We start from the raw sequence: 27273 nt of genomic DNA, 5'->3' as shown, positions 1-27273 counted from the left end.
TGCAGTTGTAAATGTATCCACCAGTGACTGATAACTTTACAGTTAATGTTACTTTATAGCATTTTAGCTATTTTACACAGCATTTTATGTCATATAGCTAGATAGCTAGCTACGTAAAAAAAAAAAGCTTTTCAATTGGCATCTCTCCCCCTGTTTTCAGTCACAGGTGGGGACTGGATTAGGTGTGAGCAGTGCAGGAGGCGGGCTCATGAATTGTGCTCCAATTTTACTGGGGATAGCTTAATTTGTGACCTATGTACAAATTAGAATCGTGCAATAGCAGAGCATAAGAGAGTTTCCACATCAATGTTACGCTGAATAAATTAGTTAAGTTATTGTTATTTGATGTTATATTCCAATGTTATTTAATGTTCTTAGTTATAATCCATTTCACTATTATATTCTAAGTAATATTTTTTGTTTATTATTAAAAACAACTATTGAATATCTTTTGCTCCTGAGTGTAATTTTAAAGACTGCTGGGATTACCCTGGTACTTAAAAAAAAATGGCACCTTTTCTAAAAAATAATATTTCATTAAATAACAAAAAAATTGATTTCCCTTTAGTTTATTTGCCTAAGCATGACCTTTATCCACTACCATTTTTTTCCCCAAACGTTGCTTTTTTTGTGTCAGCAATTAGACATTGTTCTTAAGGGGGCTAGTTACCTCCTACTACCCTATCACTTTCACTAGTCCAGCCTCCAGTTAGATAGGCCTATGATAGGAATGGCTGCAAAGATTGGGTGGATAAGTTAACATTTGAATAGGTTTATTAGAGTGTATTTTTACATATGATTGAAAATATGTTAGTTAATGTTTCTCTATGGTTCCATTTAATTAGTATTTTGTAAAATCAAAGGCCCAGTGTACAGCAGCCTACAACTGATTTACAACAGTACAATCCATTAGGTCTGTGTTAAAAGAGCTGACTATTGGAAAACCAGCTTTCCTTCCGCTGCCCTTGATGTTGAACATTACCCCTCCCCCATTATCTGGGGCAAAAGTGAAAGCAACATACATGGCAATTTCAATTACAAGCCAAGTTATACACGCTGCCATGCACTCTATCAAACCATATCAGACCGTTACGGGCCATATAAGGCGGCGTTTAGACAGGCAGCCCAATTCTGATATTTTTTTTATCTAATTGGCATTTTGACTAATCAGATCAGCTCTTGAAAAGACCTGATGTGAAAAGATCTGGTGTGCTTGGTAAAAATACAATTTTGTGGAAAAATATCAGAATTGGGCTGCTTGTGTAAACGCTTTTTGTTGGCTTTGTAGTGTTTCCTCTTCTACAAAGGAGCAAGCCCCAGTCTTGTATAATCAGTGGACGTTTATATTGCTTCAAATATAGGGAGTCTACTGATGATGCGCATAATGCAGTGATTCTGCTTCCTGATATTTTTTAACGTCAGCTCATGGAGATAGGCCCAGTACAAAGGGAAAAAAGCTGATATATTTTAAGGTTGCATTGGGGCTCCCGAGTGGTGCAGCGGTCTAAGGCACTGCATCTCAGTGCGAGAGTGGTCACTACAGTCCCATGTTCGATTCCAGGCTGTATCACATCCGTCCTTGCCCAGCGTCGTCCGGGGTAGGCCGTCATTGTAAATATGAATTTGTTCTTAACTGATTTGCCTGGTTAAGTACATGTTATTGTCGTCAATTATCTATCTGTTCCGCAAAAATAGTAAGGTGAAGTTAGCGCACATAACCAAACACTAGTGACTACCCTAAAAATATTTGCAAATGAAAGTCCTTGTCTGAGAAAAAAACTATGAACTCGGGAGCCCCAAAACAATAACTTTTAAATTATGATAAACCTGGCCATGAACATTTTTGGGTATGGAGTAAGAATATTTTACATTTATATGATCTGGACTCCTATAAAAATCGAGATATTGATATTTTGGCCTGTTTATTTGCATTGATTTAATGTTCGGCATTTATTGTGAAAGGAACTCCGGCCCCACTGCTGTGCGCCTGTTGTTGCTGAGTTGCCGCTGCATACATGTCCAATTAGTTTCGTTGAGCTAGCTATTCAGGGACATCTCTGGCGGCGGACTGCTGTTACCGTGCCAGACAAGGATCGGAGCTTAGTGCAGTAAGTGTCTGGATACCTTTATAACACATGTTGGATTTGATACCACTTTTTTTGAGGGAGGGGTTGTGGCAGGCAGTTAACTAGGGCTTTAGTTGAAACAGGGACGCACAGCTGGCCTGAAACAGATGCTTGGGATAATAGGCTATTAGCGGAGATATTATATTTCTGTGGGCGTTTTACATGTTTGCAACATGTTGGACTTTGACTTGGTATCATTTTTTAAACTGCACTGTTGATTATGGGCTTGTAAGTAAGCATTTCACTGTGAGGTCTACTACACCTGTTGTATTCGGCGCATGTGACAAATAAAATTTGATTTGATTTATCCAGATCGAACAGTATACATGCAGCGATTTTCTCCAGATCAAGCTGGTCTGCATCACGTTGATCCATTTATCTGATCAAACCAATAGTAGGATTGTGCGTCAGGATCCATTTGCACGTTCGGTTCATTTGACGAAATGATGAGAAATATTGTTGGCTATATTTCACTGACCCTCTCTCAAACCAGAGCTGGCCGGTTTTAGCACAATGTTATGCAGTTGTGTGATTAAGCTATGCTATGGGAACTCCCATTGTAGCCTAAGAAATACGTTACAATGTAGCCTATATAGCTTAATATGTAGCCATTGAGGCCAGTGATTGGTTAAACGTGGGGCTGGAACAGAGGTCTTTAGCCCAAATGCCACCTAACCTAACGTAGCAGGCGTAAGACAAACCGCCCATTGTCAAAGTTCAATTTTAGAATGAGATAACAAGTATAATCAAATCAATGCTTCCTTTGTATTAGGGCTTCAGCCTATTGTTGTATTGGATTTGACACACAGGCAGTCTGACTGACTGACATTTTGTCAGAGGAAGACAGATTTATAACTACTGTTATATATTTGCTACAGACTGATTGTTGTGTGTGTGTGTGTGTGAGAGAGAGACCGCGATAAGGAGGCACCCATCAGTCGTGCTTATGCATTGAGTTATTATGGCCTGTATTCATCTCATGAGAACCCCGTGAACCTTAATTCAATTTAAAGATACAGTAGCGCCTCTCATAGACATTCTACAGCCGCCAGCCGGAGTCTAGGGAATACCTGTGTTTTATCGTTACTCCTGCAGCCATCTTTGGTGCAATTTCATCATCCAGTAGTAGACCCGTGCACGAGCTACACAAATACCTTTACAGTTTCTCACATAACGGGTTACAGACAGAGACATGCGTTTCAAAATGTCCCCTGTTACATCTGCAGCAAGCTGGAACTGGATGGATATAACACTGGTTACATTGTAACAATGGGTTAATAGAATCCAGTTCAGGCTGGGTTACATTGTAACAATGGGTTAATAGAATCTAGTTCAGACTGGGTTACATTGTAACAACGGGTTAATAGAATCTAGTTCAGACTGGGTTACATTGTAACAACGGGTTCATAGAATCCAGTTCAGACTGGGTTACATTGTAACAACGGGTTAATAGAATCCAGTTCAGACTGGGTTACATTGTAACAACGGGTTAATAGAATCCAGTTCAGACTGGGTTACATTGTAACAACGGGTTAATAGAATCTAGTTCAGACTGGGTTACATTGTAACAACGGGTTAATATAATCTAGTTCAGACTGGGTTACATTGTAACAACGGGTTAATAGAATCCAGTTCAGACTGGGTTACATTGTAACAACGGGTTAATAGAATCCAGTTCAGACTGGGTTACATTGTAACAACTGGTTAATAGAATCCAGTTCAGACTGGGTTACATTGTAACAACGGGTTAATAGAATCTAGTTCAGACTGGGTTACATTGTAACAACGGGTTAATGGAATCCAGTTCAGACTGGGTTACATTGTAACAACGCGTTAATAGAATCCAGTTCAGACTGGGTTACATTGTAACAACGGGTTAATAGAATCCAGTTCAGACTGGGTTACATTGTAACAACGGGTTAATAGAATCCAGTTCAGACTGGGTTACATTGTAACAACGGGTTAATGGAATCCAGTTCAGACTGGGTTACATTGTAACAACGGGTTAATGGAATCCAGTTCAGACTGGGTTACATTGTAACAACGGGTTAATAGAATCCAGTTCAGACTGGGTTACATTGTAACAACGGGTTAATAGAATCCAGTTCAGACTGGGTTACATTGTAACAACGGGTTAATAGAATCCAGTTCAGACTGGGTTACATTGTAACAACGGGTTAATAGAGTCCAGTTCAGACTGGGTTACATTGTAACAACGGGTTAATAGAATCCAGTTCAGACTGGGTTACATTGTAACAACGGGTTAATAGAATCCAGTTCAGACTGGGTTACATTGTAACAACGGGTTAATAGAATCCAGTTCAGACTGGGTTACATTGTAACAACGGGTTAATAGAATCCAGTTCAGACTGGGTTACATTGTAACAACGCGTTAATAGAATCCAGTTCAGACTGGGTTACATTGTAACAACGGGTTAATAGAATCCAGTTCAGACTGGGTTACATTGTAACAACGGGTTAATGGAATCCATTTCAGACTGGGTTCTATTGTATCTCGGGAATGTCCTGATTATTTTTCCTCTCTGTGATTAAAAAAAACAACATAAAATCCATTTGATAGGAAAATAAACATGCAGTAGTATGGTTTAGTGCAGAAGTTCTCAAATTAAAGGGATTTTCTCCAGAACGTTTCTCTGTTCTTTCAGACTAAACGTAGGCCTATGGGCTTACTGCTAGACAAGGTGTTGCTCAGTCTATGAGAGATTATTTTTGCTGTGTACAGCGTAAAACACCAAATAATGCATGCAGAGCAGAATTACGCCGATACCCACTAATGATCAAAATCCAGAAAAGAGACGTTAAATTCTACAACCACCTAAAAGGAAGCGATTCCCAAACCTTCCATAACAAAGCCATTACCTACAGAGAGATGAACCTGGAGAAGAGTCCCCTAAGCAAGCTGGTCCTGGGGCTCTGTTCACAAACACAAACACACCCCACAGAGCCCCAGGACAGCAACACAATTAGACCCAACCAAATCATGAGGAAACAAAAAGATAATTTCTTGACACATTGGAAAGAATTTACAAAAACAGAGCAAACTAGAATGCTATTTGGCCCTAAACAGAGAGTACACAGTGACAGAATACCTGACCACTGTGACTGGCCCAAACTTAAGGAAATCTTTGACTATGTACAGACTCAGTAAGCATAGCCTTGCTATTGAGAAAGGCCGCCGTAGGCTACCTGCCACCTCTACACTCTAACCACTAGGCTACCTGCCGCCCCCACACTCTAACCACTAGGCTACCTGCCGCCCCCACACTCTAACCACTAGGCTACCTGCCACCCCTACACTCTAACCACTAGGCTACCTGCCGCCCCCACACTCTAACCACTAGGCTACCTGCCACCCCTACACTCTAACCACTAGGCTACCTGCCGCCCCTACACTCTAACTACTAGGCTACCTGCCACCCCTACACTCTAACTACTAGGCTACCTGCCACCCCTACACTCTAACCACTAGGCTACCTGCCTCCCCTACACTCTAACCACTAGGCTACCTGCCGCTCAAATATCTATTGGGTGAAATACCACAGTGTGTCATCACAGCAGCAAGATTTGTGACCTGTTGCTACAAGAAAAGGGCAACCAGTGAAGAACAAACACCATTGTAAATTCAACCTATATTTATGCTTATTTATTTTCCCTTTTGCACATCGTTACAACACTGTATATAGACATAATATGACATTTGAAATGTCTTTATTCTTTTGGAACTTTTGTGAGTGTAATGTTTACTGTTAATTATTGTATTGTTTATTTCACCTTTGTTTGTTATTTCACTTGCTTTGGCAATGTAAGCATATGTTTCCCACGCCAATATCGCCCTTAAATTGAATTGAGAGGGAGAGAAAGGGGTAGGAGGGCGTGGTTTGGGGCTTTTGAAGAGGTCTGTGGTTGAGGGGGTTGTGAGGTTCAGGATCATTTAGTGCTTCAAAACCCCTGTGTCAGGTCAGCCAGTTCATCTCCATAGCAACATTATACTGAATCAGCTATCCTGCTAAGCTAATACTGAGAAGAATTTCTCACAGTGTGTTCTAAATTACTCATTCTTCTCAAGGGACAGCAGTTGTGAAATTATTTTGTGGTAATAGAAGATAAGTTACCTAGAAAGGAGTGGTTTCTGGCTGATGTGTGTAATATAGGCCTACAGAATGTGTAATCAACTCAACAAAATGTGTGTGTGTGTGTGTGTGTGCGTGCGTGTGTCTGTGTGTCTGTCTGTCTGTCTGTGTGTCTGTCTGTGTGTCTGTCTGTCTGTCTGTCTGTCTGTGTGTGGAGTGGGATTTGGGAACTAATGTCTACTCTAGTTTCAGAATGAAATAGAATTAGTGGAAGGCTGTTTCAGGGTCCGTTTTGTCCTAGGAAATACAATAGTCAAGGCCTCTTGTTTTGCTTTTGGTGATTTGTGTTGCGTTTGTCTCCTTGTCTCTGACTCTGGGACTGGGGAAGTCTGGGACTGGGGAAGTCTGGGACTGGGGAAGTCTGGGACTGGGGAAGTCTAGGACTGGGGAAGTCTGGGACTGGGGTGGTCTGGGACTGGGGAGGTCTGGGACTGGGGAAGTCTGGGACTGGGGAAGTCTAGGACTGGGGAAGTCTGGGACTGGGGTGGTCTGGGACTGGGGAGGTCTGGGACTGCGGAAGTCTGGGACTGGGGAAGTCTAGGACTGGGGAAGTCTGGGACTGGGGACACAGATGACTTAATGCTGTTTAGAACTGTTCCTGTGAGTGCCACACTTTGTGGAAACTAATCTTGTGGAAAGAAACTTATCACAGGGACACCTTATTACAGTTTTTCCAAAGCATTTATTCAGAAGGTTCTTATGAATTTCGCCTCCTCTGACAGTAGCTAGGCTAATTTATGAATTTTGGTCGAGCGCCGGTAGATAAATCACCTGGGACAATATAACTGATGTATGTTGTGAATGTTTATAGGGTAGATATACAAGGACAAAATAATTAATCTTTGTTATGAATGTTGTGATCTTTCAGATAACCATGACGACAGAAATCTCCACCTCCATAAACATCAAGGAGCCTCGATGGGACCAAGGGACGTTTATGGGCCGGGCCAAACACTTCTTCACCGTTACCGACCCCCGCAACGTCCTGCTTACCAACGAACAACTAGAGAATGCACACAAAGTCATCAGTGACTACCGGTAGTGTATTCTGAGCATGGTTCTCCCTAGTTCTGGTTCCTCCAGGTTCTCCTTAGTTCTCCTTGGTTCTGGTTCCTCCAGGTTCTCTCTAGTTCTCCTTGGTTCTGGTTCCTCCAGGTTCTCCTTAGTTCACCTTGGTTCTGGTTCCTCCAGGTTCTCCTTAGTTCTCCATAGTTCTGGTTCCTCCAGGTTCTCCCTAGTTCTGGTTCCTCCAGGTTCTCCTTAGTTCTCCTTGGTTCTGGTTCCTCCAGGTTCTCCTTAGTTCTCCTTGGTTCTGGTTCCTCCAGGTTCTCCCTAGTTCTGGTTCCTCCAGGTTCTCCTTAGTTCACCTTGGTTCTGGTTCCTCCAGGTTCTCCTTAGTTCTCCTTGGTTCTGGTTCCTCCAGGTTCTCCTTAGTTCTCCTTGGTTCTGGTTCCTCCAGGTTCTCCTTAGTTCTCCTTGGTTCTGGTTCCTCCAGGTTCTCCCTAGTTCTGGTTCCTCCAGGTTCTCTCTAGTTTTCCTTGGTTCTAGTTCCTCCAGGTTCTCCTTAAGTTCTCCTTGGTTCTGGTTCCTCCAGGTTCTCCCTAGTTCTGGTTCCTCCAGGTTCTCTCTAGTTTTCCTTGGTTCTAGTTCCTCCAGGTTCTCCTTAGTTCTCCTTGGTTCTGGTTCCTCCAGGTTCTCCCTAGTTCTGGTTCCTCCAGGTTCTCTCTAGTTTCCCTTGGTTCTGGTTCCTCCAGGTTCTCCTTAGTTCTCCTTGGTTCTGGTTCCTCCAGGTTCTCCTTAGTTCTCCTTGGTTCTAGTTCCTCCAGGTTCTCCTTAGTTCTCCTTGGTTCTGGTTCCTCCAGGTTCTCCTTAGTTCTCCTTGGTTCTGGTTCCTCCAGGTTCTCCTTAGTTCTCCTTGGTTCTGGTTCCTCCAGGTTCTCCCTAGTTCTGGTTCCTCCAGGTTCTCTCTAGTTTTCCTTGGTTCTAGTTCCTCCAGGTTCTCCTTAGTTCTCCTTGGTTCTGGTTCCTCCAGGTTCTCCTTAGTTGTCCTTGGTTCTGGTTCCTCCAGGTTCTCCCTAGTTCTGGTTCCTCCAGGTTCTCTCTAGTTTTCCTTGGTTCTGGTTCCTCCAGGTTCTCCTTAGTTCTCCTTGGTTCTGGTTCCTCCAGGTTCTCCTTAGTTCTCCTCGGTTCTGGTTCCTCCTGGTTCTCTCTAGTTCTCCTTGGTTCTGCTGTATGGAAACAACCCATAACTGAGCTGAGAGCTCCTGATAGAATTGACCCCAGGCTTATTGGCGTAGATCTAGGACCAGTTTTCCCTTAATTAACTATTGATTAACCAGAAAGGCAACACATGGTTGCGTTCTATGATGCAACATTGAATACAATGGGCCGTGTTTATCGAATGCAGGTTGTGTGCATCTAACAGAGCGTTGTTTAAACTTGTATTGCTTCTAAGTAAACAGGCTCAGCTAATCACTTGTCCCCCCCCCCCCCCTCTCTCCCCCAGGCAAGGGGTTATGTCCCCCGGGCTGACAGAGGACGAGCTATGGAGAGCCAAGTACATCTTTGACTCAGCCTTCCACCCAGACACCGGAGAGAAGATGATCCTGATTGGCCGCATGTCGGCTCAGGTCCCCATGAACATGACCATCACTGGCTGTATGATGACCTTCTACAAGTGAGCAGCAGTGTTCTGTTAGTCAGTGTTTTTGAGAGGAGTGTAATTGAGAAGATGGGTAGATCAGTGGCTGTGTGGTGTGCTGTCACTGTTATGTCTGCTATTACCTGATGGCTTCCCATCTCTCTCTGATATCTCTATACTCCCTTGTTTTGTACACAAAGAAATCCGCGTTTGTCAGGGTTAGGTGCTTTATCTCTTGTCAATATATTTTTTCCTTATCATCCCGTCTCAGTCTAATTTAAGTCTCTCTCTCTCTCTCTCTCTCTCTCTCTCTCTCTCTCTCTCTCTCTCTCTCTCTCTCTCTCTCTCTCTCTCTCTCTCTCTGTCTCTCTCTCTCTCTCCTCAGGACAACTCCAGCTGTAGTCTAATTGAAGTGTTCTCTCTCTCTCTCTCTCTCTCTCTCTCTCTCTCTCTCTCTCTCTCTCTCTCTCTCTCTCTCTCTCTCTCTCTGTCTCTGTCTCTGTCTCTGTCTCTCTCCCTCTCCCTCTCCCTCTCCCTCTCTCTCTCTCTCTCTCTCTCTCTCTCTCTCTCTCTCTCTCTCTCTCTCTCTCTCTCTCTCTCTCTCTCTCTCTCTCTCTCTCTCTCTCTCTCTCTCTCTCTCTCTCTCTCTCTCTCTCTCTCTCTCTCTGTCTCTCTCTCTCTCTCTCTCTCTCTCTCTCTCTCCCTCTCTCTCTCTTTCCTCAGGACAACTCCAGCTGTAGTCTTATGGCAGTGGATCAATCAGTCCTTCAATGCAATAGTCAACTACACCAATAGGAGTGGAGATGCTCCTCTCTCAGTTAAGTAAGTTGGTGTTATAGTTTCTATATCAGGCCTATTCTACTATATTCTTACAGCGGCCAGATGTAAAAAAAGAAAGAAAAAAAGAAAGAAAGTTGATTGCAGGGGGCCCGGACATTTTCTATGTGTGATTATTCTTCAGAAGAACTGTATAAAAAATCAATGAACACACACCAATAAAGAACTTTTCTTAAAATTAAATGTTGCTAAAAGTAATTAGGAAAGAAGCGGAGGACGTTCAACCAACATGAGCCGAGGTGTAACCAAAACATTTGATAACCATTGATAGCCAAGTATTTAAGTAATTTTAAAATCATCTGAAAACTAAGCATCTCAATAAATAATACACAGGTATGTCAAATCACGAAATGCCAAATTCCAGTCTAAAAGAAGTATGCTTTGAATTAATTTCCCTCAGTCGGCCTGTAGTTTTAGTTGATGTTGGCCTGTAGTTTAGTTGATGTTGGCCTGTAGTTTTTAGTTGATGTTGGCCTGTAGTTTTAGTTGATGTTGGCCTGTAGTTTAGTTAATGTTGGCCTGTAGTTTTAGTTGATGTTGGCCTGTAGCTTTAGTTGATGTTGGCCTGTAGTTTTAGTTGATGTTGGCCTGTAGTTTTAGTTGATGTTGGCCTGTAGTTTTAGTTGATGTTGGCCTGTAGTTTAGTTGATGTTGGCCTGTAGTTTTAGTTGATGTTGGCCTGTAGTTTAGTTGATGTTGGCCTGTAGTTTTAGTTGATGTTGGCCTGTAGTTTAGTTAATGTTGGCCTGTAGTTTTAGTTGATGTTGGCCTGTAGTTTAGTTAATGTTGGCCTGTAGTTTTAGTTGATGTTGGCCTGTAGTTTTTAGGTAATGTTGGCCTGTAGTTTTAGTTGATGTTGGCCTGTAGTTTAGTTGATGTTGGCCTGTAGTTTTAGTTGATGTTGGCCTGTAGTTTTTAGTTGATGTTGGCCTGTAGTTTAGTTGATGTTGGCCTGTAGCTTTAGTTGATGTTGGCCTGTAGTTTTAGTTGATGTTGGCCTGTAGTTTTAGTTGATGTTGGCCTGTAGTTTTTGTTGATGTTGGCCTGTAGTTTAGTTAATGTTGGCTTGTAGTTTTAGTTGATGTTGGCCTGTAGTTTAGTTGATGTTGGCCTGTAGTTTAGTTGATGTTGGCTTGTAGTTTTAGTTGATGTTGGCCTGTAGTTTTAGTTGATGTTGGCCTGTAGTTTAGTTAATGTTGGCCTGTAGTTTAGTTAATGTTGGCCTGTAGTTTTAGTTGATGTTGGCCTGTAGTTTAGTTGATGTTGGCCTGTAGTTTTAGTTGATGTTGGCCTGTAGTTTTAGTTGATGTTGGCCTGTAGTTTTAGTTGATGTTGGCCTGTAGTTTTAGTTGATGTTGGCCTGTAGTTTTAGTTGATGTTGGCCTGTAGTTTAGTTGATGTTGGCCTGTAGTTTAGTTGATGTTGGCCTGTAGTTTTAGTTGATGTTGGCCTGTAGTTTTTAGTTGATGTTGGCCTGTAGTTTAGTTGATGTTGGCCTGTAGCTTTAGTTGATGTTGGCCTGTAGTTTTAGTTGATGTTGGCCTGTAGTTTTAGTTGATGTTGGCCTGTAGTTTTAGTTGATGTTGGCCTGTAGTTTAGTTAATGTTGGCTTGTAGTTTTAGTTGATGTTGGCCTGTAGTTTAGTTGATGTTGGCCTGTAGTTTTAGTTGATGTTGGCTTGTAGTTTTAGTTGATGTTGGCCTGTAGTTTTAGTTGATGTTGGCCTGTAGTTTAGTTGATGTTGGCCTGTAGTTTAGTTAATGTTGGCCTGTAGTTTTAGTTGATGTTGGCCTGTAGTTTAGTTGATGTTGGCCTGTAGTTTTAGTTGATGTTGGCCTGTAGTTTTAGTTGATGTTGGCCTGTAGTTTTAGTTGATGTTGGCCTGTAGTTTAGTTGATGTTGGCCTGTAGTTTAGTTGATGTTGGCTTGTAGTTTTAGTTGATGTTGGCCTGTAGTTTTAGTTGATGTTGGCCTGTAGTTTTAGTTGATGTTGGCCTGTAGTTTTAGTTGATGTTGGCCTGTAGTTTTAGTTGATGTTGGCCTGTAGTTTTAGTTGATGTTGGCTTGTAGTTATAGTTAATATTGGCCAGTAGTTTCTTGTTTGGTGTGTTTCTTGTACCTATTAAACCCCTTTAATGTTTTGTGGTTAGGATAATATGTGAATGAGTATGAATATGTGAATTTATGAATGCATCTCTCGTTTGCAGTCAGCTTGGCACAGCCTATGTATCTGCTACCACAGGGGCAGTAGCCACGGCTCTAGGACTAAATGCACTAACAAAGGTATTAACCCACTGAAACACTGTTCTCAGTCATTCATTTACCATCAACCACATCGCATCGGAGTGTTATCAAACGTAGCTACTCACAAGTCATATCATGAGTGGTTATCATGTCCAAAATAGTTATCATGAATAGAAGTGCATAGTAACCATGAATAGAAGTGCATAGTAACCATGAATAGAAGTGCATAGTAACCATGAATAGAAATGAATAGTAACCATGAATAGAAGTGCATAGTAACCATGAATAGAAGTGCATAGTAACCATGAATAGAAGTGCATAGTAACCATGAATAGAAGTGCATAGTAACCATGAATAGAAGTGCATAGTAACCATGAATAGAAGTGCATAGTAACCATGAATAGAAGTGCATAGTAACCATGAATAGAAGTGCATAGTAACCATGAATAGAAGTGCATAGTAACCATGAATAGAAGTGCATAGTAACCATGAATAGAAGTGCATAGTAACCATGAATAGAAGTGCATAGTAACCATGAATAGAATTAGTCTACATATGTTGCCTGCTGCCTGCTTTGCTGGTTAGTCAATGTGTTGAAAGAGAGAGAAAATGTTGTATAATTCATACAGTATTCCCGTTGTGGAAACAGATGCCACTCATCATAACCATCATGACATGCACAAAGACCTTTCAGCTTTGGAACAATAAGCCGAATAGTTCTATTGGACTGTACAGATCAATTTCATCCCTGTCTGTCTGTTTTACTCCAACCTTTGTTGTCGTTGTGCAGCACATATCTCCCCTCGTAGGGAGGTTAGTTCCCTTCGCCGCTGTTGCTGCTGCTAACTGCATCAACATCCCTCTCATGAGGCAACGGTAAGACCAACCAGTCTGTATCTCCTCCAGTTTGAAGATATAGTTTTGCAAATATGCACTCAGCATTTTAAATGTTTTTTTATTCTAAGTTCTTTACTAAAATGTAGTGTTAAATGTTAGGTTTTATTTAGGTTTTATTTATTCGCACCAAAGAAAATAAGCAAAAGACAAAACCATGCAGGTATTTAACAAATCAAATCAAAGTTTATTTGTCACGTGCGCCGAGTACAACAGGTGTAGACCTTACAGTGAAATGCTTAATTACAGGCTCTAACCAATAGTGCAAAAAAGGTATTAGGTGAACAATAGGTAAGTAAAGAAATAAAACAACAGTAAAAAGACAGGCTATATACAGTAGCGAGGCTATAAAAATAGCGAGGCTACATACAGACACCGGTTAGTCAGGCTGATTGAGGTAGTATCTACATGTAGATATGGTTAAAGTGATATGGTATTATTATATTATTATATTATATTTGTGGTGTGATTTTCATATCAGTCCTTTGGGGTTTCCAGCCTCACCTGCACACCGCTTTACCTGTTAAATACTCTCTGGTCTGTTATCGGAATGCCGGGTTTCAGTTCCCTGGACAATAAAAGAAGAAGGAAGATAAAGTAAATACAGAGAGTATTTAACAGGTAAAGCGGTGTGCAGGTGAGGCTGGAAACCCCAAAGGACTGATATGGAAATCACACCACAAATATAATAATAATAATAATATAATATAATAATAATAAAAACGTTTGTTCAATCAGCTAAACAAAGCAAATTAATTATAATTGTACATTGTATAATCAGTATAGAAGAAAAAACATGTTTGATTGTGTGTGTGTGTGTGTGTGTGTGTGTGTGTGTGTGTGTGTGTGTGTGTGTGTGTGTGTGTGTGTGTGTGTGTGTGTGTGTGTGTGTGTGTGTGTGCGTGTGTGCGTGCGTGCGTGCGTGCGTGCGTGCGTGCGTGCGTGCGTGCGTGCGTGCGTGCGTGCGTGCGTGCGTGCGTGCGTGCGTGCGTGCGTGCGTGCGTGCGTGAGAGTTAGGCTACATGGAGGGAATTATTGTGTTTGGTTCATCAGGCTGAATCCCAGTCTTTGCATTAAGTTATTGAGGGATGATGAGGTTTTGGCAATGTGAAGATAAGAATCCCAGAGTATGGTACCTCTGTAAATGTTTGAAATATTGATTAGGTGTCTTTACAATGCTCAATTTTACCTTTCTAAACCAATAGGTCACACATAACTTATTGACATTTACGTTATTCTTTCCACAACTTGGACAAGGTCTTTGAAAATAAAATGTCTTTATCATCGATGCCAGTTCCTATAATAGATGTTTACTTTATTTTCCTTCTTCTTTTATTGTCCAGGGAACTGAAACACGGCATTCCGATAACAGACGAGAACGATAACCGGTTAGGAGAGTCAACCACCGCCGCTAAGCAGGCTATCTCCCAGGTGGTGGTGTCTAGAATCCTCATGGCCTCTCCTGGAATGGGTATGTATGACGTAATGGGCTTTAGGACCAATCTGGCAACCCATGCGATCTGTGACTCCAACATGGCAACTCAATACGATACACTGGAAATTATAAAAGCTTGAAATCAACCATGTTATCAGGTAAAATATATTGTTTGTAAACATTTATAAAACATTACAATTTTATTTCACTATTCTGTTTTTCAGCTATCCCTCCGTTTTTAATGAACACCTTGGAAAAGAAAGCCTTCCTAAAGGTATTATTCACATCATTTATCACTTTATTTATTCACGTATGATCACATGTATTGGATATTCACTTATTTTCTCATATCTATGATGGCAGTCAGTCTTACGTTCTCATATCTATGATGGCAGTCAGTCTTACTTTCTCATATATATGATGGCAGTCAGCCTTACTTTCTCATATATATGATGGCAGTCAGTCTTACTTTCTCATATCTATGATGGCAGTCAGTCTTACTTTCTCATATATATGATGGCAGTCAGTCTTACTTTCTCATATCTATGATGGCAGTCAGTCTTACTTTCTCATATATATGATGGCAGTCAGCCTTACTTTCTCATATATATGATGGCAGTCAGTCTTACTTTCTCATATCTATGATGGCAGTCAGTCTTACGTTCTCATATATATGATGGCAGTCAGTCTTACTTTCTCATATATATGATGGCAGTCAGTCTTACGTTCTCATATATATGATGGCAGTCAGTCTTACTTTCTCATATATATGATGGCAGTCAGTCTTACTTTCTCATATCCATGATGGCAGTCAGTCTTACTTTCTCATATATATGATGGCAGTCAGTCTTACGTTCTCATATATATGATGGCAGTCAGTCTTACGTTCTCATATATATGATGGCAGTCAGTCTTACTTTCTCATATATATGATGGCAGTCAGTCTTACGTTCTCATATATATGATGGCAGTCAGCCTTACTTTCTCATATATATGATGGCAGTCAGTCTTACTTTCTCATATATATGATGGCAGTCAGTCTTACTTTCTCATATCCATGATGGCAGTCAGTCTTACTTTCTCATATATATGATGGCAGTCAGTCTTACTTTCTCATATCCATGATGGCAGTCAGTCTTACGTTCTCATATATATGATGGCAGTCAGTCTTACTTTCTCATATCTATGATGGCAGTCAGTCTTACTTTCTCATATCTATGATGGCAGTCAGTCTTACTTTCTCATATATATGATGGCAGTCAGTCTTACTTTCTCATATCTATGATGGCAGTCAGTCTTACTTTCTCATATCTATGATGGCAGTCAGTCTTACGTTCTCATATATATGATGGCAGTCAGTCTTACTTTCTCATATCCATGATGGCAGTCAGTCTTACTTTCTCATATATATGATGGCAGTCAGTCTTACTTTCTCATATCTATGATGGCAGTCAGTCTTACTTTCTCATATCTATGATGGCAGTCAGTCTTACTTTCTCATATCTATGATGGCAGTCAGTCTTACTTTCTCATCTCTATGATGGCAGTCAGTCTTACTTTCTCATATCTATGATGGCAGTCAGTCTTACTTTCTCATATCTATGATGGCAGTCAGTCTTACGTTCTCATATATATGATGGCAGTCAGTCTTACTTTCTCATATCTATGATGGCAGTCAGTCTTACTTTCTCATATCTATGATGGCAGTCAGTCTTACTTTCTCATATCCATGATGGCAGTCAGCCTTACTTTCTCATATCTATGATGGCAGTCAGTCTTACTTTCTCATATATATGATGGCAGTCAGTCTTACTTTCTCATATCTATGATGGCAGTCAGTCTTACTTTCTCATATCTATGATGGCAGTCAGTCTTACTTTCTCATATCTATGATGGCAGTCAGTCTTACTTTCTCATATATATGATGGCAGTCAGTCTTACTTTCTCATATCCATGATGGCAGTCAGTCTTACTTTCTCATATATATGATGGCAGTCAGTCTTACTTTATCATATCTATGATGGCAGTCAGTCTTACTTTCTCATATCTATGATGGCAGTCAGTCTTACTTTCTCATATATATGATGGCAGTCAGCCTTACTTTCTCATATATATGATGGCAGTCAGTCTTACGTTCTCATATCCATGATGGCAGTCAGTCTTACTTTCTCATATCCATGATGGCAGTCAGTCTTACTTTCTCATATATATGATGGCAGTCAGTCTTACTTTCTCATATCTATGATGGCAGTCAGTCTTACTTTCTCATATCTATGATGGCAGTCAGTCTTACTTTCTCTTATATATGATGGCAGTCAGCCTTACTTTCTCATATCTATGATGGCAGTCAGTCTTACTTTCTCATATATATGATGGCAGTCAGTCTTACTTTCTCATATCCATGATGGCAGTCAGTCTTACTTTATCATATCCATGATGGCAGTCAGCCTTACTTTCTCATATATATGATGGCAGTCAGTCTTACTTTCTCATATATATGATGGCAGTCAGTCTTACTTTCTCATATCTATGATGGCAGTCAGTCTTACTTTCTCATATCTATGATGGCAGTCAGTCTTACTTTCTCTTATACAGTGGGGAGAACAAGTATTTGATACACTGCCGATTTTGCAGGTTTTCCTACTTACAAAGCATGTAGAGGTCTGTAATTTTTATCATAGGTACACTTCAACTGTGAGAGATGGAATCTAAAACTAAAATCAGGAAAATCACATTGTATGATTTTTAAGTAATTCATTTGCATTTTATTGCATGACATAAGTATTTGATACATCAGAAAAGCAGAACTTAATATTAGGTACAGAAACCTTTGTTTGCAATTACAGAGATCATACGTTTCCTGTAGTTCTTGACCAGGTTTGCACACACTGCAGCAGGGATTTTGGCCCACTCCTCCATACAGACCTTCTCCAGATCCTTCAGGTTTCGGGGCTGTCGCTGGGCAATACGGACTTTCAGCTCCCTCCAAAGATATTCTTTTGGGTTCAGGTCTGGAGACTGGCTAGGCCACTCCAGGACCTTGAGATGCTTCTTACGGAGCCACTCCTTAGTTGCCCTGGCTGTGTTTTTGGGTCGTTGTCATGCTGGAAGACCCAGCCACGACCCATCTTCAATGCTCTTACTGAGGGAAGGAGGTTGTTGGCCAAGATCTCGCGATACATGGCCCCATCCATCCTCCCCTCAATACGGTGCAGTCGTCCTGTCCCCTTTGCAGAAAAGCATCCCCAAATAATTATGTTTCCACCTCCATGCTTCACGGTTGGGATGGTGTTCTTGGGGTTGTACTCATCCTTCTTCTTCCTCCAAACACGGCGAGTGGAGTTTAGACCAAAAAGCTCTATTTTTGTCTCATCAGACCACATGACCTTCTCCCATTCCTCCTCTGGATCATCCAGATGGTCATTGGCAAACTTCAGACGGGCCTGGACATGCGCTGGCTTGAGCAGGGGGACCTTGCGTGCGCTGCAGGATTTTAATCCATGACGGCGTAGTGTGTTACTAATGGTTTTCTTTGAAATGGTGGTCCCAGCTCTCTTCAGGTCATTGACCAGGTCCTGCCGTGTAGTTCTGGGCTGATCCCTCAACTTCCTCATGATCATTGATGCCCCACGAGGTGAGATCTTGCATGGAGCCCCAGACCGAGGGTGATTGACCGTCATCTTGAACTTCTTCCATTTTCTAATAATTGCGCCAACAGTTGTTGCCTTCTCACCAAGCTGCTTGCCTATTGTCCTGTAGCCCATCCCAGCCTTGTGCAGGTCTACAATTTTATCCCTGATGTCCTTACACAGCTCTCTTGTCTTGGCCATTGTGGAGAGGTTTGAGTCTGTTTGATTGAGTGTGTGGACAGGTGTCTTTTATACAGGTAACGAGTTCAAACAGGTGCAGTTAATACAGGTAATGAGTGGAGAACAGGAGGGCTTCTTAAAGAAAAACGAACAGGTCTGTGAGAGCCGGAATTCTTACTGGTTGGTAGGTGATCAAATACTTATGTCATGCAATAAAATGCAAATTAATTACTTAAAAATCATACAATGTGATTTTCTGGATTTTTGTTTTAGATTCCGTCTCTCACAGTTGAAGTGTACCTATGATAAAAATTACAGACCTCTACATGCTTTGTAAGTAGGAAAACCTGCAAAATTGACAGTGTATCAAATACTTGTTCTCCCCACTGTATATGATGGCAGTCAGTCTTACTTTCTCATATCTATGATGGCAGTCAGTCTTACTTTCTCATATATATGATGGCAGTCAGTCTTACTTTCTCATATCTATGATGGCAGTCAGTCTTACTTTCTCATATCTATGATGGCAGTCAGTCTTACTTTCTCATATATATGATGGCAGTCAGTCTTACTTTCTCATATATATGATGGCAGTCAGTCTTACTTTCTCATATCTATGATGGCAGTCAGTCTTACTTTCTCATATCTATGATGGCAGTCAGCCTTACTTTCTCATATCCATGATGGCAGTCAGTCTTACTTTCTCATATCTATGATGGCAGTCAGTCTTACTTTCTCATATCCATGATGGCAGTCAGTCTTACTTTCTCATATATATGATGGCAGTCAGTCTTACTTTCTCATATCTATGATGGCAGTCAGTCTTACTTTCTCATATCTATGTATGCAGTCAGTCTTACTTTCTCATATATATGATGGCAGTCAGTCTTACTTTCTCATATCTATGATGGCACTAAGCCTTTTGATAAGTGGCTTTACTAGAGAGTGTGTATATATAATGACCTGTCACTGTGTTGTGTTAGCCATCGAGGGACTCCGTAGCAGTCTTCTAGGCACAGTCAGCGGCTAAATCCAAATGGTTTAAAGTCATTTCCTTTGCTATGTGTCCTATTTCCTCATCCTGATTCAAACTAACTGGATAGGTGGAACAAAATGGTGTATACTAAGCAATAACCCACAGCCATATTGCCTATAGCACTCCAGCCCTTTCAGTGGTTAGTGAGTGTGAGGAAATAGGACAGAGCAGAGGAAGCCATTTCAGAGTAGTGGAATGTATCCCTTCCTTTGTTTGTCTCATTGTTTTCTGGTCTTTTCAGAAGTTCCCGTGGATGAGTGCACCTATTCAAGTGGTCTTGGTGGGATTCTGGTAAGTGGCCAGCAATGGACTGCTGATAAACCACCATTTGGACTGCTGATAAACCACCATTTGGACTGTTGATAAACCAACATTTGGACTGTTGATAAACCACCATTTGGACTGTTGATAAACCACCATTTGGACTGCTGATAAACCACCATTTGGACTGTTGATAAACCACCATTTGGACTGCTGATAAACCACCATTTGGACTGCTGATAAACCAACATTTGGACTGCTGATAAACCACCATTTGGACTGTTGATAAACCACCATTTGGACTGTTGATAAACCACCATTTGGACTGCTGATAAACCACCATTTGGACTGCTGATAAACCAACATTTGGACTGCTGATAAACCACCATTTGGACTGCTGATAAACCACCATTTGGACTGTTGATAAACCACCATTTGGACTGCTGATAAACCAACATTTGGACTGCTGATAAACCACCATTTGGACTGTTGATAAACCACCATTTGGACTGCTGATAAACCAACATTTGGACTGCTGATAAACCAACATTTGGACTGCTGATAAACCAACATTTGGACTGCTGATAAACCACCATTTGGACTGCTGATAAACCACCATTTGGACTGCTGATAAACCACCATTTGGACTGCTGATAAACCACCATTTGGACTGCTGATAAACCACCATTTGGACTCCTGATTTGCAAACCTATTTCAGTATATCAGTCAGAACATAAACGCTGTGAAGGACCCGTGATATATACTGTCAACGCTGTGAAAAACTCGTGACATATGCTGTCAACGCTGTGAAGGACCCGTGACATATACTGTCAACGCTGTGAAACCCCCGTGACATATACTGTCAATGCTGTGAAGGACCCGTGACATATACTGTCAACGCTGTGAAAGACCTGTGCCATATACTGTCAACGCTGTGAAACCCCCGTGACATATACTGTCAACGCTGTGAAGGACCTGTGCCATATACTGTCAACGCTGTGAAGTACCCGTGCCATATACTGTCAACGCTGTGAAACCCCCGTGACATATACTGTCAACGCTGTGAAGGACCCGTGACATATACTGTCAACGCTGTGAAAAACCCGTAACATATACTGTCAACGCTGTGAAAGACCTGTGGCATATACTGTCAACGCTGTGAAAAACCTGTGACATATACTGTCAACGCTGTGAAAAACCCATTACATAATCTGTCAACGCTGTGAAAGACCTGTGACATCTACTGTCAACGCTGTGAAAGACCTGTGCCATATACTGTCAACGCTGTGAAGAACCCGTGACATATACTGTCAACGCTGTGAAGAACCCGTGACATATACTGTCAACGCTGTGAAGAACCCTTGACATATACTGTCAACGCTGTGAAGAACCTGTGCCATATACTGTCAACGCTGTGAAGGACCTGTGCCATATACTGTTAACACTGTGAAGGACCGGTGACATATACTGCCAACGCTGTGAAGGACTTGTGACATACAGTATACTGTCAACGCTGTGAAGGACCCGTGATATATACTGTCAACGCTGTGAAAGACCTGTGACATTTACTGTCAACGCTGTGAAGAACCTGTGACATATACTGTCAACGCTTTGAAGAACCCATGACATATACTGTCAACGCTGTGAAGAACCTGTACCATATACTGTCAACACTGTGAAGAACCTGTGCCATATACTGTCAACGCTGTGAAGGACCCGTGACATATACTGCCAACGCTGTGAAAGACTTGTGACATACAGTATACTGTCAACGCTGTGAAGGACCTGTGACATATACTCTCAACGCTGTGAAAGACCTGTGACATATACTGTCAACGCTGTGAAGGACCCGTGACATACAGTATACTGTCAACGCTGTGAAGGACCCGTGACATACAGTATACTGCCAACGCTGTGAAAGACTTGTGACATACAGTATACTGTCAACGCTGTGAAGGACCTGTGACATATACTGTCAACGCTGTGAAAGACCTGTGACATATACTGTCAACGCTGTGAAGGACCCGTGACATACAGTATACTGTCAACGCTGTGAAGGACATGTTACATACAGTATACTGTCAACGCTGTGAAGAACCCGTGACATACAGCAGTATACTGTCAATGAATACTATCAAGTAAACATAAGCACAGTGTCATTTAGATATCACAACAGCTGTTTTAAAGCAACATGTTGAACATGTTTTAAACATGTTTTAAAGCAACACGCATTATAGCTATGGTATCTAATCTACAGTCTCTAGATCTCTTTAGTAGAGTAGATGTGATGCTGACCCTTTTGTGTGCTTGTCTTTCAGCCTGGTGTTCGCCACTCCACTGTGCTGTGCACTGTTCCCCCAGAAGAGGTGAGTGAACCATCATTGCTAGCTGTGTTGATCAGTCTCACAGCAATAATATGTGGTCTCTCTCTCTCTCTCTCTCTCTCTCTCTCTCTCTCTCTCTCTCTCTCTCTCTCTCTCTCTCTCTCTCTCTCTCTCTCTCTCTCTCTCTCTCTCTCTCTCTCTCTCTCTCTATCTCTCTCAGCTCTATGTCAGTAAGCCGACTGGAGCCAGAGCTTCAGGAGAAGATCCGTGTGAGCCACCCCGGGGTGGAGAGGGTCTACTTCAACAAAGGACTATGAGTGTCCAGCCCACCGCCAACCCTCCTGCACTGCCATACTACCCTCACACCATCTGTACTGTTGGCAGACACCAACAACCCCCCTGGCACTGCCATACTACCCTCACACCATCTGTACTGGTGGCAGACACCAACAACCCCCCTGGCACTGCCATACTACCCTCACACCATCTGTATTGGTGGCAGACACCGACAACCCCCCTGGCACTGTCATACTACCCTCACACCATCTGTATTGGTGGCAGACACCGCCAACCCTCCTGGCACTGCCATACTACCCTCACACCATCTGTATTGGTGGCAGACACCGCCAACCCTCCTGCACTGCCATACTACCCTCACACCATCTGTATTGGTGGCAGACACCGACAACCCTCTTCCTCATTCTGTGTGCCAAAGTTAAGTTTTGCTTCTCATCCTCAACTGCCCTCCTTTTTCTCCTCCACTCCACAGACAGAATCCCTTGTTTCCCTCCTCCCCTCACCCTCTCTCCGTCACCCTCTCTCCGTCACCCTCTCTCCGTCACCCTCTCTCCGTCACCTCCTCCCCTCACACTCTCTCCGTCACCCTCTCTCGTCACACTCTCTCCGTCACCCTCTCTCCGTCACCCTCTCTCCGTCACACTCTCTCCGTCACCCTCTCTCGTCACACTCTCTCCGTCACCCTCTCTCCGTCACCCTCTCTCCGTCACACTCTCTCCGTCACCCTCTCTCCGTCACACTCTCTCCGTCACACTCTCTCCGTCACACTCTCTCCGTCACCCTCTCTCCGTCACACTCTCTCCGTCACCCTCTCTCCGTCACCTTCTCTCCGTCACCTCCTCCCCTCACCCTCTCTCCGTCACACTCTCTCCGTCACACTCTCTCCGTCACACTCTCTCCGTCACCCTCTCTCCGTCACACTCTCTCCGTCACCCTCTGTCCGTCACCCTCTCTCCATCACCCTCTCTCCGTCACACTCTCTCCGTCACCCTCTCTCCGTCACACTCTCTCCGTCACCCTCTCTCCGTCACCCTCTCTCCGCCACACTCTCTCCGTCACACTCTCTCCGTCACCCTCTCCGTCACACTCTCTCCTCTCTCTTTCTGTCACACTCTCTCCGTCACACTCTCTCCTCTCTCTTTCTGTCACACTCTCTCCGTCACCCTCTCTCCGTCACCCTCTCTCCGTCACACTCTCTCCTCTCTCTTTCTGTCACACTCTCTCCGTCACACTCTCTCCTCTCTCTTTCTGTCACACTCTCTCCGTCACCCTCTCTCCGTCACCCTCTCTCCGTCACACTCTCTCCGTCACCCTCTCTCCGTCACCCTCTCTCTGTCACCCTCTCTCCGTCACCCTCTCTCCGTCACACTCTCTCTGTCACACTCTCTCCGTCACCCTCTCTCTGTCACCCTCTCTCCGTCACCCTCTCTCCGTCACACTCTCTCCTCTCTCTTTCTGTTTGCTTTGTTTGCTGCTATGTGTGATTTATTTTCAATTGCAGAAGAAATTGGTCTGGTTGTTATTCTGGCACTGTGATGATGGTGGTTATAGTTGGGTCTGTGTACAGTGAGAGGAGCTGGTTGTTGTTTTTCTATTCCCATGCAGTTGTTTTAATAGTTGACTTTTCTGTCAATTGTATTTTTTCTGCCAAAACATTTTCATATTCAAAACAGTTGTTTGTGTTCAGTGGAGAACCAGGAAAAATAACAGGGTCTGTGTTCCTGTATTTGTAACAATAGCAGTAATCAGTATTAGTCAGTCTTAATCTAACTATGATGCCTACTCCAAAATTAAGTTCATTTATTTGCCAAATCTCAACAACGGTTTGTGAGACCTCTCAACAATACACAACCTCTTGACGGTAATATATTAGGGTCATTTCAGAGAATAACAATATGGCATACAGTGCATTTTAATGAATTCATATTTGCCAAATGAGTGAACTTTGCCAGGGCTGTGTCCCAAATGGCATCCTATTCCCATAGGGCTCTGGTCAAAAGTAGTGCACTATATAGGGAATAGGGTGCCAACTTGTGTCCCAAATGACATCCTATTCCCATAGGGCTCTGGTCAAAAGTAGTGCACTATGTAGGGAATAGCGTGCCAATTTGGATGGTATCTACATTGGTTCCATGACCAGGGTTTACTCCCCCTAACAGTGTGAGATCTTTTAATGGTCTACAATAACCATCGTTATGTATATTACTGGTGCTTTTGAAGCAATATCTTCATATAATTGATGTTTATTCCAGACTATCTATTCTGGTTCCCAAACCAAGCATGAACAAACCACCCCTCATTGGTGTGATAATACGGCATATGGTTGGTTACAGGTGTTTTTCAGACAGTCAACTAGTCTGTCTGTATCGTCACTTCAGGCACAGGAGGTTGGTGGCTCTTTAATTGGGGAGGGACGGGCTCGTGTTAATGACTGGAGCGGAAATCAGTGGAATGGTATCAAATGCATCAGACACATGGTTTCCATGGTTTCCAGGTGTTTGATTCCGCTCCATTTGCGCCGTTCCGGACGTTATTATGAGCTGTTCTCCCCTCAGCAGCCTCCACTGCTTTCAGGGTGGCATCCGCTGCATCTGTGTTTCAAAACAATGACAAATCTTATGTTCAAAAAAATACATTCTAGTTCGATACAGTATCTGGTGGGGGGGAATCTCCCCCCAAAAGCAGAATCCGCCATGCCGTCTTGCCTTGAAATGAAAGTAGCGATCCATTTCAAGGCGTGGCACAACGTTATGAAACGTTGAGTGTTGTTTCTTGATAAAGAGAAAAGCCTTGCGGTCCCGAATGCCGACCCAGTCATGAGACAACCCACAGACCTTGCTGAACCATGTGCCAAAGAGATGATGGTATGTTTGTTTTATTGTGCTACTCTGCTGCTGTCTCAGGCTAGCTAGACCATCTCTCAGGCTAGACAAAAGCGCAGCATGTCTTGTGCACGTTTGTCAATCCCTAATTTAAAATCTATATGACAAAGAATTCGAGGAATAGTGAATGATTGACCTGCTGAAAGATTGTTATGGTGTTAAACTCGGGACCACAATAACATCAACAAAACCTCCAGATAGTCTACTGGTCCAGTACTGTCAGACGAAAGGAACTCTGGATAATAGCATTATCAGTAACCTTAAACACACACACAAGACAGATTGGTATTTTTTTTAATCCAGTTTATTCCAGAGTTTAAATCTAAGAAGTAAATGGAAGTAATACTTAATAAAAAATAAAAAAAGTGTTTAAAATAATTATTGTGAACATTCCGTTTGGTTGATAATAGTATCCTCCGTTTTCATCGCATTATGTGATTTTTGTAAGGTGTTTTAAATGTTTTAACTATGAAAAATATATCTACCAGTATTGACTTATATGGTTTCTATTTAAGTATTTTCAGAGAGAATCCTGAAAATTACAGATGTTAGGAAGAGGCTTTGAGCGATGGATGTTTCAGTGTACTTCAGTAGTTAAATGTAGCATCGGCAGATCTAATTCAAACTGAGCCAGGGATTCAATCCAAGGCGTGTTATAGAGCAGTGGATTGGACAGACACTGCACCTTTAACAGGCAATTTCTCTGACGTTCAAACGGTAAACGCTGACGGTAAACGCTGTAAATGACGTTAAAGTGGTCTGCTCTAAAACGTGCCTAGGCTTGAATCACAGTCTCAGCATCTATTCATTGTTTGATGTTTTTCATATGTAAAACTGTGAATGCTATATTTGGAATATTGTAATTGATGGTTGATCAGAGATACTACATATTTCTAATTATCAGTATTTCAAACTTAAAGTCCTATAAATGATTTGTGATGAAGCACATTCATTAATCAAATATATTAATGTAACTTTGAAAAGCAACAATTAGTGTGAGATAAGCACAATGGATTCTAATAACGGAATATTTGTCAACCAGCAGACAATGTATTCGTGTCTCTTTAACTTGATGTACCAAACCCCAAGAAATTCCACACAAACCTGCCCGAACAAACCTTAATTACTACAAATTATAAGTATTTACAAAATAAAAGTCTTACGTAAATATCAATCAATGTTTTACAGGCCTACAGCCTATCTGCCAAGTCAATCTGCTGCAATGTCAATCTAGCCAAAGTGATACAAATACACTCAAGAGGAATACGTCATGACAGTTTACAGTAATCTAATTTGAAATGGGTATTTTTAGTAAAGGGTATTCTGGAATATTGATATTTAATAGGTTTTTTTTTGCAGTAAATTTGGGATGTTGTAATGTCTAGACTAACTGGATGAAATAAAAAATAATGAAGTCTCAAAAGGGTTGTACTGTTTTTGTTTTTACTACTAAATGAGGTCACATACACACATTTGAAGATTTTATCTCAGGTGCAATAAAATCCCTCAAAACAAACCTAATTTCTTCGTGGCATGGACTCTACAAGGTGTCGAAAGCAGGGGTGCTGGCCCATGTTGACTCTAATGCTTCCCACAGTTGTGTGAAGTTGGCTGAATGTCCTTTGGGTGGTGGACCATTCTTGATACACACGGGAAACTGTTGAATGTGAAAAACCCAGCAGCGTTGCAGTTCTTGGCACAAACCGGTGCACCTGACACTTACTACCCCGTTTAAAGGCACTTAAATATTTTGTCTTCACCTTATGAATGGCACACATACTCAATCCATGTCTCAAAGCTTACAAATTCTTTACCCTGTCTCCTCCTCTTCATCTACACTGATTTGAAGTGGATTTAACAACTGACATCAATAAGGGATCATACCTTTCACTTGGATTCACCTGGTCAATCATAATGTTTTGTACGCTCAGTGTACATATCAAGTGGGTAAAACCGGATGTAAACATTATTAAAGTGACCAGTGTTCAGTGACTATGTACATAGGGCAGCCGTCTCTAAAGTTCAGGGTACTGGGCGTAGGGCGGCTAGTAGTGACTGTTTAACAGTCTGATTCACTGGAGATAGAAGCTGTTTATCAGCCAATCCCAGCTTTAGTGCACCTGTCCTGTCTCCACCTAGATGGTGGCTGAGGTCCTTGATGATCTTGACCTTCCTGTGACATCGGATGCTGTCAGCGTCCTGGAGCCTTAACCATGTGACCTGACCAGGGGTTATTCAGTCTCCATGTAACAAAATATGAAAAAGTACATAAATATAACATTTTCATCATCTCTCATTCAAACCCAGACAGGCAAAACCACTGGTTGCTTACTGCC

General features: G+C 42.1%; 1 protein-coding gene across 1 annotated transcript; it reads left to right on the top strand.

Moving 5' to 3' along the window:
* The first annotated feature begins 1975 nt into the window (after positions 1-1975).
* LOC139574771 (sideroflexin-1-like) lies at positions 1976-25315 on the top strand. The gene is made up of 11 exons (XM_071399652.1): positions 1976-2108; positions 7146-7315; positions 8784-8954; positions 9642-9740; positions 11963-12038; positions 12790-12875; positions 14237-14364; positions 14553-14602; positions 19415-19464; positions 21753-21800; positions 21979-25315. The coding sequence occupies exons 2-11, from the start codon at positions 7152-7154 to the stop codon at positions 22073-22075; spliced, it is 969 nt and encodes a 322-aa protein (XP_071255753.1). The 5' UTR covers positions 1976-2108; positions 7146-7151; the 3' UTR covers positions 22076-25315.
* The last annotated feature ends 1958 nt before the right edge of the window (positions 25316-27273 follow it).

Source organism: Salvelinus alpinus, chromosome 4, assembly GCF_045679555.1.
Source record: "Salvelinus alpinus chromosome 4, SLU_Salpinus.1, whole genome shotgun sequence".
Taxonomy (NCBI): Eukaryota; Metazoa; Chordata; class Actinopteri; order Salmoniformes; family Salmonidae; genus Salvelinus; species Salvelinus alpinus.
The sequence above is the reverse complement of the archived record's forward strand: the minus strand, read 5'-3'. Positions and strand labels throughout refer to the sequence as shown.